The 23,051-nt window shown below is 36.9% G+C and overlaps 1 protein-coding gene across 6 annotated transcripts in view; it reads left to right on the top strand.

Moving 5' to 3' along the window:
• The window catches only part of DGKB (diacylglycerol kinase beta), a 690,527-nt gene that overhangs the window by 204,910 nt on the left and 462,566 nt on the right, over positions 1-23,051 (top strand). For 2 of the 6 annotated variants that reach the window (XM_062178199.1, XM_062178198.1), the window contains 2 exons: positions 9,427-9,459; positions 18,808-18,924. In XM_062178199.1, the coding sequence (XP_062034183.1) occupies positions 9,427-9,459; positions 18,808-18,924 (150 nt within the window). Of the gene's footprint in view, positions 1-9,423; positions 9,460-18,807; positions 18,925-23,051 lie in introns of all 6 variants that reach the window. The other 4 variants (XM_062178197.1, XM_062178196.1, XM_062178201.1 and 1 more) reach the window with 2 other exon arrangements.

Below are 23,051 nucleotides of genomic sequence, written 5' to 3'. Positions count from 1 at the left end.
TTTACAAACCTTATTTCTAAAGCTAAGCATTTCTTTAAAAAAAGATTTTATTTCTTTATTTGATAGGTAGAGTTACAGATAGTGAGAGAGAGAGAGAGAGATAAAGATCTTACATCTGCTGGTTCACGCCCAAGTGGACGCAGTGGCCAGAGCTGAACCAACCAGAAGCCAGGCGCCTCCTGCAGGTCTCCTATGCAGGTGCAGGGGCCTAAGCACTTGGGCCTTCTTCCACTACCTTCCCACAACAGAGAGCTGGATCAGAATAGGAGCAGCCGAGACTAGAACTGGCGCCCATGTGGGATGCAGATGTCACAGGTGGAGGATTAACTAATAGCGCCACATCACCAGCCCTGTAAAGCTAAACATTCCTGAGCAAGATGTGATAACATTGAAAGCTTGAGAATATGCGTACGTATATTACTTAATTATGTAGAGTTCTGAAGTTTTTTTTTTTTTTAATGTTACTGTTTTGGTATTGTTCTTAACTAAAACTGATCAATCTTTTGTAAAAGGATTATTGATGTATTTTCAATAAATCTTTATAGACTATGACTATATGCCAGGTACTAGGGAAGTACAGGTGGAAAGCTCATGGGTAGGCTGTTTTTTCTGGGCCATGCATCTTTACCCACTATTTTCACCATGTTTTATATAATCTGAATATGTGGGGTAATCTATTATGCATCACTTTAGAAAGAAGATATTGTTAGGTGCATACAAATGTTCTCTTAAAGAAAATATGCTATTGAGACAACTTGAGCTAGCTTGAGTCATTCAGGCTATCTGATGAAAAGACAAGAATAACTAGTGCTTTTGTAACTCTGGGGAATCGCCTCGCATTGTCTCCCAAACCGTGGTAGAGCAAATGTGTCTGATTTGTAATAGAAAAGACATGAGATGCACAAATAATTGCTTAGATACTTCAGGTTAAAAATGTCTTTTGTCCGTGATGTATGTTATGTCTGATGATAACAGCTTCATGGAATTATCAGAGAATTATGTGGCCTCTAAAATCATACTCAGCTCTTGAAGATCTTCTCACCATTGTGTACTATCCTCTTTTCGAAGGGAGTGACATGTTCTGGTTCATTTACTCAGATCTTGTACACTGGATGCACCCAATATTATACGGCAAAGTTGCTCTTTGAGCTAAATGGACTTAAACCTAAACTGTGCACGCAGATCTCAAGTGATAGTCTCTTAATAGAGTCAGAAACTCTTTATTGCTACCCTCTTTGATTTCAGTAACATTTTAATTAATTCACACTGATTGAATAAATGCACATGGAGACTTGTTTCCTAATGAGGGCGCATTTAGAGGAAAGGTCCTGCATCATTCTGATATCCTGTGGGTAATTATATTCTAATTATATGGTCGGGGGAAAAGAGTCTATAACTCAGTCCTGATATTGTTCGTTGGACGCAATTAATTACATGCACATAATGAAAGTTCATGATAAGGTTGACTGGCAGTCAGTGTAAATTTTAACTCAATTGAATCTTAGCCTGACATGAGTGTAGAATTGGACTTTAACCTGGTTAGAAAATAGTTGGGCATGAGATCAATGGATATTTAGCGGGGCAAAGGATGAGAACAAATTCCATTATAACCTCTTTGATTTTTAATTCAAGGTATTTTCCAGGGATGATGAAAAGGAAAATTTAGCCTTAGTCTGAAACACTCTGAGTGATATCCTTTCATTACTTTTCTATCCAGAGAGCAGGAGTTCACTCAACACACAAGAACAAACATGCAGAACAGGCTTTTTTTAACAGAGAGAAAGACTAGTTGTAATAGGAAATATTATGTATTAATTTTATGACCATAAACTTCATGTATGCTAATCAATTATATTGTATGGGTTTCGTTTTCCAAGCTGCCAGATACATTGAGACCCTGATCACAAACGTGCACACACATCACTCCATAAATGCACATATACTCATAAATTGGTAGCTGTTGGTTACGTGTATATGAATTAAGGGTTCTGAGGGAGAATCTGAAAATGTTGCTGTTAATTATATTTTGGAGATGTTTGCTCTAACTGTCAGATCCCAATTTTACTCTCCTCATTTTCTCTCTCTCTTTTTTTTTTAAAGATTTATTTATGTATTTGAAAGTCAGAGTTACACACACACACACACACACAGAGAGAGAGAGAGAGAGAGAGAGAGGTCTTCCATACGGTGGTTCATTCCCCAGATGGACGCAATGACCAGAGCTGTACTGATCCGAAGCCAGGAGCCAGGAGCTTCTTCCGGGTCTCCCACGCGAGTGCAGGGCCCAAGGATTTGGGCCATCCTCTACTGCTTTCCCAGGCCATAGCAGAGAGCTGGATTGGAAGTGGGGCAGCTGGGACTTGAACCGGCATCTATATGGGATACCGGCACTGCAGGTGGCGGCTTTACCCCCTAGGCCGCAGTGTCAGCCCCTCCTCAATTTCTTTATTTTCCTTGTTCACTTTGGAAAGGACTAAGTCTGATGAAAGAACCATGACTGTATCAAGAGTGGGAGTGGCAGGGGGAGAGGCTTCTGTTTTTACTGTGAGTCACACTTTTAAAACAAGTTGCAGAATATTTCTGTAGCCATGTTGACTTCCAGTGATTATGACTGTCAGGTTTGCTTCTCATTTCTAAGGCTATTGTTAATTCGTCACCGGGAAGAGTTTTAGGCATTCTCACTGAATGCTTTCATGTTCGACGTATATGTTTGAAAACATTTAGATATCTCTATAAAGATATGTTCTTTAACATTTCCATTGAAACTTGTGGTGTCCCTTAGGTTTTTCCAACATCCATTGCCTGTAGATGCACGTTTTCTGGAGGTTGAACTGAATTTCCTGTCTAGCTGTGCAGGGCACAGATTTTGAGAGAATGGGGAAGGAGGGAGCTACCTACTTCCTGCCCTTCATAGCCTCTGAACAAAACTTGGCCAATATAGATTAAATATTACAATTACTACTGTTAGGATAGAATGATTTTGTGAGCAATTATAGTTTAATAGTTGTTACGTAACCAGTACCAAAAGTTAAAGTACTTTTCTGTTGGTGCATGCGGAGAAATAACTTGTGTGAGAAGTAGTTAGGCAGGGGACACTGGATACTAATGTGATATCTGTTCTTTCTACAATATTTTACTTTTGATAGTTGCATTTGAATTGGGATGTCAAAGTCTTGGTGGAAAATAAACATATATTTTTTAAAACAAATTATTTATTTTTATTTTATTTGAAATGCAAGGGAGACAGAGATATAGACAACAATCTTCTACCTGCTGCTTCAGACCCAAATAACCTCAACAGCCAGGAGTTGGCCAGGCCAAATCCAAGAGCATGGAACTCAATCTGGGTCTCCCACATGAGTAACAGGAACCCACACACTTGAGCCGCATACTACCTCCCAGGGTGTGCATTAACAGCAAGCTAAATCGTAGACACAGGAGCCAGAACCCAAGACGAGCACGCCCATGTGGAATGAAATTATCCCAAGTGGCGTATTTAACCACTGCTCCAAATGGCAGCCCTGAAAATCAGTGTATGATTCTTGTGATTGAATTATTTTGATACGCAAATGTAATCTTCCTTTAAGATATTAAGAAAGACAACTGTAGTCTAAAATTCTTCCTATCTCACTCTCACTGTAAAACTTGCATGGTGTAATTATGTATGGGTGTGTACAAGTAAGGACCCACAAAAAAGCCTCCGCCTGCAGTGCCAGCATCCCACATGGGTGCTGGTTCGAGTTCCGGCTGCTCCATTTTTCATCCGGCTCTCTGCTATGGCCTGGGAAAGCAGTAGAAGATGGCCCAAGTCCTTGGGCCTCTGCACCCATGTGGGAGACCTGGAAGAAGCTCCTGGCTTCTGGCTTCGAATTGGCTCAGCTCGGCCACTGTGGCCATCTGGGGTGTAAACCAGTGGATGAAAGACCTCTCTCTCTGTCTCTCCTTCTCTCTGTAACTTTGGCTTTCAAATAAATAAATAATTTTAAAAACCCACAAAATCACAAAGTATAAACAAAGGATGAAGCTGAAATATGAAAATGAAATCTGTGGAACTAAAAATGTTTTTAGTTTCAATGTACTAGAAATGCCCCCAACGTTGTATTATCCTGTGTGAAGGGAAAAATGACTGCCCCCTCTACTGAGGTGGTGCGTCTCTTCGAGGAAACACAGCTTCTTGTCTCTATCTTGGGTTTTTCTGTTCCTGCCTTCTTTTTGCATACCAGAGACACCCGGTTGGATTGAAGAAAAATAAATGCCATTTTATAATAAAATTGTATTTTATCTTACCTGTAAGAACTTAGCGTATTTGTCAATGTCCATCAACAGAAGGTTGCTATGCATATAGCAGTTGCTGCTGGGCATATCCCAGTGCCTGAGTTCGAGTCCTGGCTCTGCCCTCAGTTCCAGCTTCCCGCTCATGTGCATCCTGGGAGGCAGCAGGTGACGGCTCAAGGAGTTGGGTCCCTGCCGCCTACACGGGAGACCTGACTGAGTTCCTGTCTCCAGAGTTTGGCCTGGCCGGGTCCCTAGTGTGGTGCGTATTTGAGAAGCAAACTGGAGGAGGAGCTGTCTGTGTCCACCTGTCTGTCGATCTTTAAAACAAATAAAAATGGACAAATAAAAAGTTTTAAAGAAGAAGCTTTTAAAAAATGGAGACATGTCTAAGAAAGTAATCAAAAAATGATTTCTTGTGGCTGCTCTTTGAATAAGCAGTGTGGGGTCAAGGCAGCAGTATCCTGTCTCAGAGCTCATTTTCTGGGGCTGCTCATCTCACCTACGTGATTTTCAGTTTCCCAATCAGAAAACTGGAGCATCTTGGTTTAGTGGAAATATTAAATGGGTCAATAAATATGAAAGCCATTTTTCAAAAATGTGACCATTCCTATATAGGGGCAAGGTACGATTTTGTTAATCTCACTTTAGTCTTGCAATAACTAATGACCCTTTTAATGTGAATACGGTATTCTTCTTATACTTTAACTAAATCAAACTTCCAATCATCCCCACCAAAGATTTTTCTTTGTCCTGTGACAATTTGGATTAAATTGTCAATTTAAAATGATTACATATTAGAAAATATGAAGACAAGAAATATCCTAATACTTAAGAATAATAGGATTTTTAGAAATTCTTTGATATTAGTTTGAACTTAATAAGTGCCCTGAAGGCAAATGCATCTTTTAACCTAATTATCTGTACAGTGTATTCTACTTAATATTAAAAGGATACTGATTAAATAAAACCCATCACATCCCTCTGTAGTCACACCTCATATTTGATTAAATAAAAATATAGAGTTCCTCTATTAATTCTGATTAAAATATATTACATTTGGAATTATATACTCATAATAATTTGCAAAAAATCTAAAACATTTGCTCTGTTCATCTTGATATTTAAAACAGAAGCACTTTAATATTTGATTTTGTTTTCTAACTAGATGCTGGGTGCTAGCTAGGTTTCTTCTCTTTTTAACCTCGGTACTGTGGTTTTCTTGTTGTAATTCAGAAATAAGCTACTGATGTGCATGGCCATCTGATATGCAGATGGTCTACACGTTGTGTCTGTGTGTGGCTCACGTCTATATTGATTTCATCAACCGTAGTCTTGGTGTGAATTCACCGAGGGGCTCTCAGAAGGCTGATGGTGGATGGAGACAGCTGTAGTCTGGGCTGGTGGCTCTCTCTCCCCTGTTACTCATTCTGTGTCAACTGCCTGCCCTTCTCAAAGCTGTAGGGACAGATCTTTACCAGGTCTCCTTGGCATCCCACTTTCTTTTTGCCAGACCCATTTCCAGTGCCCACACTCTCAGAAAAAAATGCGCCTGCCTTTCAGCAGTAATGCCCACGGGTTGCTAAGGCTCCACCCAGGGGCAGAGATCAGGACCAACGGCAGCTCTCAAGGTTATGTTTTGTTTGCTTCCTCTGGGTGTCTTCCAGGGGAGTGCTCATTACCTATGGTGGTGTCGGGTTCACCCACTTGTGTTACCTTCTCAGACCCTGTAGGTTTTCATACTGGAGACAACTGTGAGTACAAAACCCACATCTCTATGTTTTTCCATAATAGTTAATGCCTCTCTGTGTAGGCTTCAGCCCCAGCTAAAAAGTTGCTCCTTAAAGAACCCCTTGCCTGTCATTTACCAATTCCCTCTCTTTCTCTGCTCCTTTTACTCAGCAGCCAAGATGCTTACTTCTGTTTCCTCTTTGTTAAAAAGAGACCCCTATGTCTCCACAAAAGTAGTGTTCATTACTCTTCTCCCGCTACTCCTTGCCTTCTCTCTAAAACTGGAGACCACACTGTTTTCCCTGGGATAATATACATATGTTTTATTTAATAGCAGAAAAATTTTATATGTTTTAAGTCATTAAAGATACCCTATGAAGGTAAAGAGAAAGTAACTTTCTCTCCAACATTTTTATGCAAATCCGCAAACACAATACAGTGAACTAGCATGTATTTGTACGTGTGTATGCAGGAACGTATAAACATATATAGCAGAGATATATTCTGTGTGTACTATATGCAAGGGAGCTTCAAAGAGTTCATGTAAATTTTGCAATATCTTGTAATTCCATTTTCCATTAACTTTTTAAAGTCCCCTTATATAACACACATATGCATGCTGTATATATACATTATATAACAAATATTAAATATACATTTTATGTAGTATAATTCAATGTATATTATACCTATGTACATACTATATACCACATATAATATATGCCTATTATACATGCATGTATAATTATGTATGTATGAGCATATATCACTATGTATAATGCATGTCTATTTTGTATTACACATATGTGTACAATATATTATATACACACATATATGTGTATATAACACATAATATATCTGTATATAATATTGTATATATAACACATATATATGTTTGTATTTATACTATATGTTATATGCATAATTATATTGAACCTTTTTTCAATATATTAAATACTATACATATAATTAAATTGAACCTTTTTTTTCAATTTGAGATGCAGAGAGAGACAGACAGGTGTGTTCTTATTTACTTGTTCACTCTGCAAATGCCCACAACAACAAGAGCTGTGCGAGACCCAAACTGGGAGCAGAGATCTCAATCCTATTCTCCTATATGAGTAACAGGGATCCAACTAGTAGAGTTATCACCTGCTGCTCCCATGGTGCTCCGTAGCAGGAGCTCGTGTCAGGAGCCAAACCCAGGACTGAACTCTGGCTCCCTGAAGTAGGACATAGGCTTCTTAACTTCCACCATAAGTACCAGTCCAAACATCCACCACCTAAGTTGAAATACTGAAAGTAAATTGCATGTGGTATGATGCTGCATTCTTAAATACTTCAGCATCTGTCTACTAAGATTATGAACAATTTTTTATCAAGAGACATCACTATTCTCACACCTAAGAAAATTCACAATAATTCTGTAATGTGCTCATTCAAGTAGTCACAGTTATTCCAAATGTACCTTTGATAGGTTACATTTATTTATCTGTCTTTAGTGGGGTAGACGTGAAGGTGGGACAGGATCGACTTGAACCGCTTGCATTATATGGGGTGGTTATGCTGAGCCCTTTGGATAAACAGCCTTTTCACTTGGCTTCCCAGTGCTTGCTTGCTGCAGATGCAGGCAGAGTGAGCACAACTCTTCCAAGGTAGAAGCTATGTGTGACCCAGGCTCTGCAGGCTTCTTGAGGAGGGTCTGGTCTTGGTTGCTGAGAATCTGAGTCTCCTGACATAGGACAAGGTCAGGATCCCTGAGAATAGGGCACCTAATCTGGATTACAGAGAGAAGAAACATTTGTAAATTGGTAAGAAGGTAAGATTCCATGGCTGTCTTACAATGTTTGTTTAGGCTTCAAGCTTCCACCTGGGACTGGGAAAGAAAGACCCTAAGCCTGACAAACAGCTTTGGCCTTGCCCATTTAGACACCAGTACAAATATTTTGTCCAGCACTCCTTGTCCCAGGTGCTATGAGGCTGAGGTGGACTCCAAAGTCAAGAATATTACAGAAGCGGGAAACTTTCAAGGAAAGCCCTACCAAATCTGTTGAGACTGCACCTTCAAAACAACAATCACTCCCATAGGATTCTTCTTCCTATGGAACGTTTGAGCAGAGGTCATGCTCCAGACTTCATGAATTTTTTGCCTAGAAATCTGCAGGTGCAGCATTTTCTCATTGCATTATGCAAATGTCTTCTTAGTTGGGTGGCATTCCTGAACATATAAATTTTATCCAGGGTTACCCTACATTCTTTCTCCTTCTTAACACTTTGGGCAGTGTTGGATTCTTCTAGTCCTTTGTTTGCCATGCTGCACAGTTTTGAGGACATACGTCACATAGGTTCAGTTGTTCTTTTGGTCCTACTGCCTTTCTATGCTTCTGCTGAGTAAGGAAGTAAAGTGGTATCTTCTGAGTTTTCAGACCTATCTTGGTGATCCAACATCCACCTAGAACCTACCTGGCATATCTTGGATGAGGGGAAGACAATGAAATATGCAGCTTGTGGCTTCCTTTCCAGGGACACACAAATACCAGGGAACCCCTACCTTCCCATTCAACTTGCTTCTCATCCCATCATCATGGGAAACCTTTAGCTAGGATTGTGTGTGTGGTTTGTCAAACACTCTCCCAAGCTCATGTCTTGTGTTCTAGGTCCCACAGCTGGCAGGATTTTAGAATTCAAGAACCTTGTCTCTGTTTCTTGGCACAAAACACAAAGAGGAATGCAAACCTTTCCAATGTGACTGAGAAAGGGGAGAGGGCATGGTGTTGTTAGATTATTAATGATGCACTGTTGTGAAGACAACAGCTTTAATGCCTCTTACCTCACTTGTTTTCAATGATTTCCACATAAAAGTCTTGATACTTGTTTCATTATCCATTTGATGCTTGCTGATATTGGAAAGTATTTTTCTTAGTTCTAGAGTATCATAAAATAAAATCAGCACCATAAACTATCTATATCCAAAAAACATTGAGTATTCATAGGAAGAAATGAAAACTGGATGGAAATGCAACTGTAGGATGGACAAAGATGCAGACTTAAAAAGTTTGTGAAATTGTTTATAAAGGGTAAATGGACTTGGAAAAGAGTTCTTCCAGAAGGAATTTGTTCATGTTGGAGAGAAGTCCCTGAAACCAGCCAAGGATGTTGACTAGTGTTCATTGATTAGATGAATTTGTATTTTGGATAAATAATTTGCCAAAGCAATCCACCCTGCATGAAAACACACTTTGTTTAATGACAAGATATTCACTTATTTAATTCAAGGAAGCAGAAAAAATTACACCAAGTAAGCGTGTTTTTAATTTGCTCACTTATTTCACAGGTGTATAGTGATATAAGAACCTCCTTTGTTGTTTTTAATTTTCAGTTTGATTTTTTTCAGCTTTAATATGAACTTCTCTTTTTCAGCAGACTCTGCCCACTTCAGGAGTTTTGGTTCCTGAGGTGCGTAAGAAAAAAAAAGCAGTTTTTCACACTGGTGATTACAGTTCATTATACAGCTCAGCTCTTATTGTTAGGAACAACATTTGAGACTGTCTCAATGCCCTCCTGATATTAATTTGTATAACTTATCTTTCATTTGTCTTGATATTTGGAAATGGTGATCTTTATATTTTAAATGATGGGATAAACTTAAAGAATTTCCAATTTATCTTTGTGCCAAGCATTAGGAAAACAGAGAATCATGACACAAAGTATATCAAGAAAAATAAGGGTTATTTTGCAAAGAGCTGTGGCCACTATATATGAAAGTAGTGTCATTTCTATTTGTCATGTTACAGTGCATACACATGATAGAAGGTGCAAACCATTCAAGCTCTATGAGATATCAAAGTGATATCAAATGCAAGTCTTAGTGATATAGTATTTTGAGAGGCTCTTGCTCACTTTGAAGTCTCCATTGCATTAAAACGAATCCATTTGCATGAATCATGTAGCACGTGGCATTTTACAGAAAGTCACTGGAATACTGTATAGTCACAGAATAAATGATTTTTCTTTTGAAACTAAATGTAGAGATTGGTACAGTGTTATTTATTTATTTTTAAATTTTTTTTGGCCCAGTGTTACCTTTCCATTAAAGAGGAAAACCTCCACGTTTTTCTGTGACAATATCCTATTCAATTGTTATTATCTCTACAGGAAATGCCCAAAGGCTATTGTTTCTCTTACAATTTTAATTCAAATCAGCTTGCTTGGGGAATTATCACTTGTAATATATGAACACCACCAGAGAATGTGGATTCAGTTATACAAAAGTATCACAATGACTCCTCTTCCCACCAAAAAGTTGTTTTCTAATCAGTGTAGACTATCTCATTGAATTGTTTAGAATTGTTTAAAATTATATTTTTTTTTCAAAAAGATTTATTTTATTTATTTGAAAGGCAGAGTTACGGGAGAGAGAGAGAGAGAGAGAGTGAGAGAAATCGTCCATCTGCTGATTCACTTCCCAAATGACAGCAGTGTCAGGGACCGGGCCAGGCCAAAGTCAGGAGACAGGAGCTTCCTCCTGGTCTCCCACAAGGGCGCAGGGCGCAAGGGCCAAGCACTTGGGCCATCTTCCAGTGGATTCGAGGCCCACTAGCAGGGAGCTGGATTAGAAGTGGAGCAGCTGGGATTGGATCCAGCACTCATATGGAATGCTGGCATTGCAGGCAGAGGCTTAATCTTCCATGCCACAGCACCAGCCCTTAAAATTGTTATCTCTTAACCAAAATGTTAACTTGGAAATATGTCTAAAATAAAATGTTTTTTATCTGAGAGAAAAATTAAACATTTCCTATTTTCAAATGAGTTAATATGATCATAATAATACTTATAGAGTTGTTAAATGACACATGCAAGTGACAAAAGCATTAGGAAGTTGGTCATTTCATCTAATTGTTTAACGTGAATATTTGCACTTCTTCAAAAAATTTTAGTTTATTCTTTGGATCTGCTCATCTTCAGAGTCTCCAATAACCAAAGATACAATATGCTACCATATATGCCGAATAAGTAGGTCAAACGTTTGCTTTTACAATAACTGCTTCTCTTTTTAAATATTTTTAAAGCAAATTTTCCCAACTCTTCTTTTGTTACTTTTTTTTTTTTTTCTGGTAAGATGCATTGACCTGAATTAACTTAAAGTTTCCATTATTTCTTAAAATCTTTATATACATTTTTTTAAAAAACTATGCAGCTGTAAAAATATTTGAAGTCTAGGTATACACACATGTGAGTGTGTGAATGCATAGGTATTCACACACACACACACAGAGAGAGAGAGAGAGAGAGAGATAAGAGACTGTGTGCCATCAGGAAGACTTGCTCCCTGCTTAATTGATAATGTTTTAAAATAGATGTGGGAGAGCATATAGAAAGATATACACAACATTAAACATTTACCTTAGAATGTATAAATGTATACTCACTGGCTGCACTTTTGATGTAGGATCCAGAGTTTTTTCTTTGAGGAGACAGCTTCTATTTAGGAATAGTATTTACCCTTTTTTGAGTATCACAGCCTTATCACTTGTGATATTCAATTTCAGTTGCTTTAAAGTATACCAAAACTCAAGGACATCTGTGAAGGTGTTTGAACTGTATTGTTCATTGGTGATTTCCAAAATTTTCCCATTGTTTTGAAGTTCAGCTTGACCACTTCTCTTACACATATTACTCACAAATGTATGTAGAATTTGTATGACTGAGTTTTTCCAGTGAGTTTAAGTGGTGGGAACAACTGTTTCATTTTGTACTCACATTCTGTGTGGCTTGCAAAGCAAATTACATAGCTACAATGACAAGATAAGTTTTACTTGGAAGTGGCATAAACAGATTGGAGAACACAGCGGAACAGATTGAGAACACACTGAGCTTAGCTGGTAGAATGAGGAACCAAGAAGAGAGTTGCCATTGGCTGTAACCTTCAGCCAGGGCCATTGCCATTAGTGTGCTTCCCAAAGGCATTGGTGACTGAGTGGCATTGACACTGGTTGCAAGATCTGATTTGTGCATAATGAAATACATGTGTATGGAAACATATGTCCATGTGTGAATGTTATCCGTTTGGACATAACAGAGTACAACACAGTATTTTTTGTACCAGTGCTGTCCTATAACACTGCACAACTAAAATTAAATTATTTGGCTTCGACCCTCTCATTTTTTTAAAGGATTTTTTTTAAATTTATTTGACAGGTAGAGTTATAGACAGTGAGAGAGAGAGAGAGACAGAGAGAAAGGTCTTCCTTCCAGTGGTTCACTCCCCAAATGGCCGCTACAGCCGGCGCTGAGCCGATCCGAAGCCAGGAGCCAGGTGTTTCTTCCTGGTCTCCCATGTGGGTGCAGGAGCCCACACACTTGGGTCATCCTCCACTGCCCTCCCGGGCCACAACAGAAAGCTGGACTGGAAGAGGAGCCACCGGGACTAGAACCCGGCGCCCATAAGGGATGCCAGTGCCACAGGCGGAGGATTAACCAAGTGAGCCACAGCACAAAACCCCCCCTCATTTCTAAATTTCATTCCTTCCCATCAGAATTTCTTTGTAGAAATTTTTTTAAAGATTTACTTATTTATTTGAAAGGCAGATTCAGAGAGAGAGAGAGAGATTTTCTATCCACCTGTTCACTCCTCAAATGATCACAATATCCAGGGCTGGGCCAGGCAAAAGCCAGGAGCCCAGAACTCTGAGTTTTCCACCCAAGCACATTAGCAGGGAGCTAGATTTGGAGTAGAGTAACCAGATCTTGAACTAGCACTCATGTGGGATTCCAGTGTTGCAGGTGGCAGTTTAAACCACTGTCCCACAATGCCAACACCAAACAGAAATCTTAAAAGTGGTATACATCCACATATCAAAAGAGAAAATGTGCACATCATAGATAATGCATGGAATCCAAGACTTATGGGAACTACCGAATGTGCCCTCAAGTTCAAGAAGTGATGAGCACCTGCAGGTATCTTTATCCATGTTTTCTCAGTGTTTCCTTACCTGACTCTTTGCATTTGAGGGGTGAAAGAAATGTTGCCCAAACTTACACAATAATAATAACAAACAGAGCTGGGATTCAGTTGACAAACCTAGATGTTGGCATTTAACCAGAGATAGTTTTGTTTTGTTTTTGTTTTGTAATAAGTGCTATTGGAATGTCAAGGAAATGAAAGCTTCAGATTTTATAATATGTCATTTATTATGTCTAGATTTAAAATTTTATATATTTTTTAAAAAAATCAATACTACTTTTCAAGTCAGCAAGTAATTTTGCTGTTATTGTCAAAAATTTCTTGTAGTTTAGAGCCCTTGCCACTTTTGAAATGATTTTATTTCCTTTGTCCAGTAACATGTTCAAATCCCTCAAGAAGTCCATGCTAACTAAGGGTGCAGTTTAGCAACCATTAGTAAGTGAAGTTCACGCAGCTCTTCACCTTTGTAGCACCAGGTGGATGTGGTGACACTTCTGCTCCAGGGAGGAGGCAACTGGTGCGAATATGGACTGGACACCTTGGGTAAAAATTCTGGAGTTGCTGGGAGGAAATTCGAGTGGCAGAGAAGGCAGGTTGCAGGCTGTGAGCGACTTATGCTGTGGGCAGCAAAGCACTCCTCTTTGGAGCTCTGTGCCAATCCAGGTGCTTTGCTGCTCTTGTCTCCTGCTGAGATTGGACAAAAAGAAAATCCTGTGCTTGAGTAATCATTGTTTGCAGGGATCAATAGCAGCAGGAGTAAGCATTGTGGTAAACAAGGCTTTGAGAAAGCAGTTTTCACCAAGGCATGCTACCCTACCTCTGAGAATCAGCATGAGATATAGAAAGTGGCTTTTAATGTACATATTTATGGTGAACTCTTTCTTTTAGTTTTCTGTAAATGGGTGTTTTTTTCTTTGCTTTTCTTCTCTGTTTATTATGAAGATAATTATTTTTGGAATTCTAATACAATATATTCCCAGTTAAGATCTGTTGTGTTACTCATGAAGTCCTCAGACCACAAAACACTAAATTCTATATTTAAAATCCCTGTATAGCAAACTCAAATGGCTGATATTTGAAAAGACTCAAATATCAATAACTGTATTTTACATTTTATAGTTGTATGTTCTATATTCTTTCATGAGTTTTTAGAGCTGCACTTTTCAATGTTTGAATAATTTCTATTGATTTAAGCAATAATTTTGCAACTTCTTTTATATCTAGGATAATTTATCTGGTAGAAAGAAATTTGCCTTATTTATAAATTATGTAATTTCTTTTGTGGTTTAGAGCCCCGAAACTTAAAAAAGAAACCCAAGATTAAATGGTGAGCACTACACCCATTAGCAGTGAGTGATTTTATTCTGAGTTCATGTGCCAAGTAAGACTGTCCAGTTCTTAACTGAAACTTCAGTGACTGTAACACTGGAAATTAAGTCTGTTAAATATCATGGGAGACTTCTGCCAGTCAGGGTGCTTAACCCAAAAACAGGCCATGGCAATCCCCGTGGACAGCAGATCTTTGAAAAATGCAGTTATTTTTCCCCCTTTCCCCTTACAGTCTCTCTCATAAAACAGAAAGATTTGAAAGTGGGCGAATGTAGCCAGCTGCCCTCCTGGTCAGAGGACTTCCATATAAGGGGGAAAGGAACATTAAACAAATGAGTCTGGTAGCAGGAAAATCCTGGGAAAAAGCAAATGGTTGTGAGTTTCTGCTGCTTTTAAATTTTCAGCCTTGGTTCAGTCCACAAATTCCATGCACAAAGATTTTCCTCCCAAGAAATCACTGTGTGTATGTGTGTTTGAGTGTGTGTGTGTATTCAAATAGGTGTTCAGAGGCAGGCATTTGCTCTAATGGTCAAGATGCACATTACAACATTCACATCCTCATTGGAGCGCCTCGGTTTGATACCCAACTCCAGCTCCTAACTCAGCTTCCTGCTAATGCAAATTCTGGAGGCAGCAGGTAATGATGGCTCAAGTACTGGGGTCCCTGCCTCCCATGTGGGGGACTCAGATTGAGTTCCCTCCTTGTGGTTTTGGCCTTGGCAAGCCCTCAGTTGTTGGCAGCCATGTTTAGGAGTAAATCAAAAAATGGGAGTTAATAAATAAGTGAATAGTTGGCTTCCCAATTTTGTTTAGCTGTATTATATAATAAAATACACTTACAGATGGATATACTGAAATTATTTTACAAAATTAACTGGCGATATATATCTCTTTCAAATAATTCTAGATGTCCAAAGTCAAATCTTAAAGTGCAATACAATATAGGGTTTTAAAATTTGTTCTTCCTTTTCACAAGCATTTACTGCAAAGCATGTATTTAGTCTGCATTCTAGCTTACTCAAAAGCTTGACCCCCTGGAGGAACATGATGCTCTGAGTCAGCTGCTCCTTCTGCTCTTTGAAACTTCCTGACACACTGGAGCTTCCCTAGCTTTATGCTGGGCCAAGATAAAGATCATGTTAACCGACATTAAGACATAGACTATTAGATATTAAGACCCATACTAGTAGATAATAAAATATATACTAATTAATAAGATGTATACTAATAGATACTAAGACATACACTCCTAATGGATACTGAGATCTACACTCATAGGTATTCAGATACTAATGGATACTAAGACATATGCTGATAGACTAAGATCTATACTAATAGATTCAAAGATCTATGCTAATAGATACTAAGACATATACTAATGGACACTAAGACATGTACTGATAGATACTAAATCTATATTAATAGATACAAAGATCTATGCTAATAGATACTAAGACATATACTAATGGATACTAAGATATGTACAAATAAATACTAAGATCTATACTAATAGGTACAAAGATTTAGACCAGTAGATCTAAGATATACATCAACAGATACTAAGACATACAGGTGATACTAAGATATATACATATACACATTTATACATAAGTATTTATACATATATATGTAGTAACATATGAGCATATATGTGAATATATATTTATATGTATTTATGAAAACTTACATATTTTAAATTTCTACTATTCATAAAACAGAATCTGTTACAAATATGCAGTTCCAGTAAGACTAACCAATTTTAATTTTATTTAATTCTCTTAACTTGAGCATTTTAGTAATTAAAGTTTAAATAGTGATTATTTGATTATGTGGCAACATAATTGTATTTAGGGATATATTTCACAGTGTAGACTTCTACAAAATATTAATTACTTGTTTTATATACCTGCATGCAAAAACCCTGTATAATTAATTTCCATACTTCCCAGCAGCGTTACATTTTTAGACTCTTAGCACAAACTAAATTTTCAAATATAAGCATTGAGCTTTACCTAAACATGTGCCTAATGTAACTAGTAGATTTTTTTAAAAAATACATGTTTTTGGAAATATAAAACACTTTGCATAATGGCAAACTAATGAGCACCCAAGTGGGGAGCCATGTGTATTTTACATAATTCATAATAAGTTGGATTTATTGAGCATATACTCTAATATAAGCACAATGCTACTAACTTCATACATTTTATATTAAACTTTAAGCAACTGTGAGAAATAGTAACACTTCTCTATTTTACATAAGAGTGATCTTTCTAGATTAAATAATACTTACATAGCAGAGATAGGATTCAATTCAGGTTTTCTGACTCCAAATTTTATCCTATAATTCATTCTTCCCATGCATTATACTTTGGGCAAAACTGTAATTTACAAGCTTACAAAGAAGGAGCTTTCTTTTAAAATATCGATATCTTTGCCAGAAATTATGCTATGTGAAAGCACATAATTTACCAAAGAGCTTGAATCTTAGGAATGCTATTACGTCTTCCATTTCAGCTACACAAAATATATTCTGTGTGTCTGCACCATGAAGTTGCAACATAAATGGACTATACTGATCAGCATTTATTTTGGTCAGAGACTTCTCTTCCATCTAGCTCCAATATACCTAAAAGCTACTCAAAATATCTTCTGAAGTTAGAGAAATCGAAATTATTCCTCTACCAACAAATGGAGAGTTGAGGACATGTATCTGTCAGGAAATTTGAGGCTCTGAAGGACATGAGCATCCACAGCAGACATTCCTAATCAATCAATCAGAGCCCCCATAGCAGGCATTGCTAATCAATCAGGATAAGTTTTCTCATCAAGCTTAGGCATGACTCAATAATCCTTCTCAACACTGTACTTTGGACACTTTCTAAATAATTGGGTTTTTAGTGGTAAATTTCCTTTATATACTTATTCATCTCTCCTGGCTTTTGTCAGGCACTGATCTAGGATCTGAACTAGACCAGTGACACAAAGACAGTCTTTTCTTTTAGGGAACTTTAATAAAAGTGGTAGACACTGGTATTAAATAAATAGCACTTTGGATCATGATGAACAACATTAGAAAAGGAGGATGGAGGGAGTAGAGAAATTCTCTTTACTCTTTGGTCTAAGATCTAAGGTCAGGACCACCCCCAGCACGGATATAGAGGCATGTTTTCCAGAAGATTCCAGAAAGTTTGAGTGCAAAGTATGATGATATGATTAAGGGACAGTGAGGGCACTGGTGTGGTTGATTCAAGGTAAAAAGGGATGAGTGTGGTTGATTTGTAAAGAACTGAGTGTAGGGAGACAAACATAGAAGCAGATTGATCCATTAGGTGATGGTTACAATAATCCAACCCCCTCCCCTCCAAAAAAAAAAAAAAAAAAAGAAAAAAATAATACAATGGTTGGGTCAGCTATCTAGAGATGGAAGTGGTGAGGCATTGTCCAAGGATCGGTGTGTTTTAGACACTCATGTGGAGACAGAAAGCTGTTTCTAAATGGGAGTTCAGCTTCAAGTGAGTGGTCTGAACAGGTGTGCTCCATTTAGAGGTGTTCACAGTGTTGATGTTGAAAGGCTTGGATTTGAATGAAGTTACTGACTGAGTGAAGATGAGAAGGTCAAGGAGAGGCCAAGTCTTCCAGATGGCAAAGCCAATGGAGGAATGAGCAAAAAGAGACAGTGAGGGAGTGGTGAGTGCAGCAAGACCAGAGTGCAGAGGGAAAAAAAAAAGTGTAATGTAAGCCAACTGGGGCAAATTTCCGAGAAATAAGAAGCTATCGGCTCTGTTAGATGCTGCTGAGAGGTTCAGACAGTGGGGATGGGGATTTCCACATAAGGTTCAAATGGCTCTTGGAAAATGAAAAGAAATGGATAACTTTATGTTGTTGTCCAAATTGTTTGAAATCTATGCATACTTTTTCATATTATTCATTTTTCATGAACTTTTTGAATTTCCCTTGAAAACACTGATTTAGTAGATTAGTAGTGATAAAATTGATTACATTGTGAAGAGCAAAAGAATTAGCTTAAGTGGAATGTGAGTTTTATGCCCCACACCATTCATGATTTAAAGCAATAGCTTAAAAGTCCATCATGCAATCACAATGCATCTTCAATATTGCATGCATTTATTTGCTTTTTAATAGTATCATATCCTTTAAATTATAATTCTAGACTATTTATCTGTTCCACTGATTATGAAAATACTCAAGTGGTGTGGTCCTTAATAACTTCTGGTGAAGAGCCATGATTGGGCACACAGGGATAATTACAATTTGGCTTTCTCTCACATCATTTCCTTAACAGCTACGTGAATCATGAACCCATTATATATGTTGAGCCAATTGGGAGAACAGCTTTCATATTATACATTGGGAACTCCAGACTAGAAAGCTGGGTCCAAGTTTGGAGCCATGAAACTCTTTTTATCATTTGTCCATTGTAGTAAAACAACTCAACATGTTTTACGCTGTTGTCTTGAATTTTTATAAAAGTATTGTTTTTCTTACAGGAAAGACAATCAACAGTGAAAAAGGAAAAGAGTGGCTCCCAGCAGCCAAACAAAGTGACCGACAGGAACAAAATGCAGAGAGCCAACTCTGTGACTGTGGATGGCCAAGGCCTACAGGTGTGTCCTTTGAAATACATATTTTAGTGCTTTTCATATCCACTTCTTCCATGATCTCAAAGGAGCCTATATTCAACTATCAGCATGTTTATTTTATGTGCCTGTTAGCTAGTGGACTGCTTCAGAAAGATCTTTATCTGCTTATCAAGATGTCAGCCTCATGGTCGATTAACATAGTGACATTCTGTTTAGAATAATCATTTGTGATGTTAAACTCCAATTGTCAAGAAATCTTTTGCTAATCTAAAAGCTTTTGCAAGTTAATATGAAATGTACACATTTACTATATATGAGAGGTCTTTTTAAATTTCCTGAATTTTTTTGGTTCAAAAGTAAACTTATATTTATATTCTGGTTTCCCCACAAACTTTTTGGAGTACTTTTATACCTGTGTTATTTATTTGTAGGTGCACTCTCTCTCTAACTCCCTCTCTCCCGTCTTTCACTCCACATATATACACAAACATAATACTTCAAATAGCTATTATTTTAAAGAGTTATTTTCATGGTAAATTTACATCTTGAGGAGAAAAGGAAAACATTTCCTTTGTATGAGTACTTTTATTTCTGAATAAATAATTAAAATAAATAGCTTATCAAAATTTGTCCGCATCTTCCAAAGTCAGAATTCTTTTATTTTTAGTACTTTTAATCCTATGAGTATCCCTCTAAGGCCTCTGATATCAAAAACATTTTTTCCCATCTGCATCCATCTGCATTTTAAGACTTTTTATAGGACAAATAGCCATAAAGTTGGCATAACCAATGAAATTGATTGTATGTTTTTTACCTATATGTTTCTGCTTCCCAATCAGCTATTCATTTTCTTAAAAATCCACTTATACTTTCTGTTTTTGGGCAAACCATTCACCACTTAGCAAACACATGTCACACATTTACATTCAATATTTGTAATTTCATATAATCTTTTTCACATGTGTTGTTTTATCTGTGATACTATAGATTAATTCATTCTTTATTGTTGAAAGCATGACTCAGGGCACACAGTACCTGTTGAACTACTTGCTTCTTTATTGTCTTGAATATCTCATTAAAATTTAATAATAATTGTTTTAATATCAATAGCTGGGTAACTGTTTGGATTTGATATAGAATGTTTAAAATCCATTGTAAGTAGAAAATCTGTCACAAATTGTTAGGCTCAAAAATATGAATTCTTTATGAAAACATTGTCCCCTTTGTTAGAAATATGTAATTTAATCAACGAAATAGTAAATCAGAATCTAGTTTTTGGGAATAGTCCATAGGTGTTTTACAATCCCATTGAAGATCTCAGATTGTGTGCACACTTTTGATAACAAAAATTTTCACTAAGTGACCCTGTAGAATATTTAGATCCACTGTAAGATAATGAATCAACAAAATGTCCATCAGCTGATGACTGGAAAAAGAAACTATATATATATATATATATATATATATATATATATATATATATCACAGTTTGAAATACCACTTAGCCATAAAAAAGAATGAGATCCTATATTTTGTGATAAAATTGATGCAATTGGAGATTATTATCTTGAATAAAATCAGCCAGTCCCAACAAGATAAATATCATATGCTTTCCCTAATTTGTGGTAACTAATATATAGAGTCCAAAAAAGTAATGTATGTGGGTGAAACTGACATTTAGAGGTTTGATTATCATTTATAGCCTCTGTCTATACTCCTGAATAAGAGTGGTTTTTCTTACTACTTGTTGAATTCTTTAATTAGTGGTGTGTTAGTCTTGTGATTACAAAGCAAATTGAAAGTTTTTCATTCCAAAAATTAAAAGAAAAATAATAAAGGAAGGAGGGTGTTTAAGGGAGTGAGGAAGGCAGGATAGGTTGGGAAGTATCATTTTGTCCTTAAATCTGCATATATGAAATACATGGAATATGTTCCCTTTATATAAAAAATTAGAAAAAAATTTTGATTGGTTGAGTTTTTTTTAGTCATAGTGAGTTCTTACAATGAGATTAATGAAAGGGAAGTCTAATTTTTAAATCCAAGTAACATCTATCATTGGTTAATGCTTAGTATAAATTAACTACTAGAATAACATCTTTCTATATAGCCTGTTTAATTCTCTGAGGATGTGAGATCAATACCATTATTATGTTCACCATTTTTAAAATTATAGGTGCTTAGAAGGCCAAAGCCCCAATCTGTGTTAGAGCCAAGATTTGAATGAGGGTAGCCAGACTTCTAGATTTAAGGTCATCCTTTGCTTAAATGCACCTTCATATTGCTGCACCATTGGAACTCAACCACATATGTACCAGAATCACAACTTCCACAGATTGCATAATCATATCTGAATGTTCTCAGATATCAACCCAGATTTAAATGCTACATGCTGTGTCAAAAGCTTTAACCTGTCATAGAAATATAAGTTCTATAAGTACTTTTCATTCAAAAGAAATTTGAGATATTTGACATTATTACAACTAAATTAGTCACACTAGAACTCATAGATGGTTGATATTCTCTGTTGGTATGTTTCATCTCTGTAATAACACAGTAACTTTTTATAACTTTTATGGCCTTTAAAACTTTCAGCTAAGATTGTCGATAGGCAAAGAGTAGAGATGAGTACTAACAAACATTAGTAAACAATACTATAATTTTGTGAATTAAAATAATAGTATAATATCATATGTGAAAAGTCTCTTTCATATTAACAGGATGGATCAAAATATGGTACACATCAGTATTCATAATTCTGGGTGCAATTTGTAAAGTAAAAGAATAAATTCCTGAAAAAAATATTTAATAATAGAAAAATACATAATGTACATTGTGGTTATCAATTTTAGAATAATTAATGGTTATAATTTTTCAAGAAATATAAAAACATCAACCAGAAAATATTTTTTCAATAAACTTTAAAAATGTATATTATGGAGAAGTCTGAATTGCAGGCAAGTTTGCCTATAACTCAGTGACAGGAGAGATGTACACTGCTTAAAGAAGACTATTCATCATAGTTAGGCACATTCATCTTACATCTTGCCAGATAACCAGCATAATGATCAGGATTATTATTTCTAATTAGAGGAAGTAATAGATCATGTATAAGCTTAGGATGAGTCTCATTAATTAACCCAAGTCCTAGGGGACTTCCCATCGAGGTGTTAGGCACTCTGTCTTTGTCACGGCTCACACCCTGGGTTTACACTTCATACATATGATCGAAAGGGATGGAAAGTATAGTTTCTGACCATGCAAGTGTCCAAGAAGACAAATGATTGCCCCACCTGGGACCAAATAAGGAGAAAAACAGAACAAGTGTTTAAACTGTTCTAGGTTGAACTGACCTTTTTGCTAAATATTCTTTGAGAAAAATTTCCAAATGACATTTGAAAACTGAAGGATCTAGTTTCCAATACTTTGCATGCAAGAAAAGACCTTCATACGCACCTAGCCAAAATGGAGCCTGTGTTTCCCTCCTACAACTGTTTCTCTCCATTATCTTATTTGCAAAAATCCCATTCTAGTAATGACCAAGGTCATCAATGAAACAACACACATAACTGCACAGGGTGCATAAAATTCCCTTCTGTGATTTGTGTGTCCCTTGCTTATATCAAGATCCTCCATGTTGACTTTTTCCTAACCAGCTCTTCATTTTCATTCTAACTCCCTGTCTAAACCCAGAATTATCACTCTATACTTTTACCTATTAGAACTCATTCAACTGAACTGGGTCCCTGTTTCTATATATATATATTATGTGCTAGATGCTAAATCACATAAAATAATATAACTGAGGAAGATCGAACTATTAAGGTCCAGGGTTGAAGTTTTTTGTAATTTTAAGTAATGTGACTCTGAAGGTGACGTCTGGATCCTATAGGGATGAGCAGCCCTAATGTAAGTGTCTGGCCAGCCAGCTCCAGGATCAGCATGGCTAGAGCAGAGTGAGCGTGGAAGGTGATAGAGAGTACTTTACAGGAGCAATGAGCTGGATTCTCTAAAGCCCTTTGGGGCAGCATAAAGACTTTGACATTTGAATTGGATGGGATGAGGAGATATTGGGGTTGGGGGAGTTTGTACAGAGGAGTAATATGATTTCAGTTACAAAGATACTTCCAAAAATGGTGGAAAATTAGATTCAA

The sequence above is a fragment of the Lepus europaeus genome, chromosome 20 (assembly GCF_033115175.1).
Source record: "Lepus europaeus isolate LE1 chromosome 20, mLepTim1.pri, whole genome shotgun sequence".
NCBI lineage: Eukaryota > Metazoa > Chordata > Mammalia > Lagomorpha > Leporidae > Lepus > Lepus europaeus.
The sequence above is the reverse complement of the archived record's forward strand: the minus strand, read 5'-3'. Positions and strand labels throughout refer to the sequence as shown.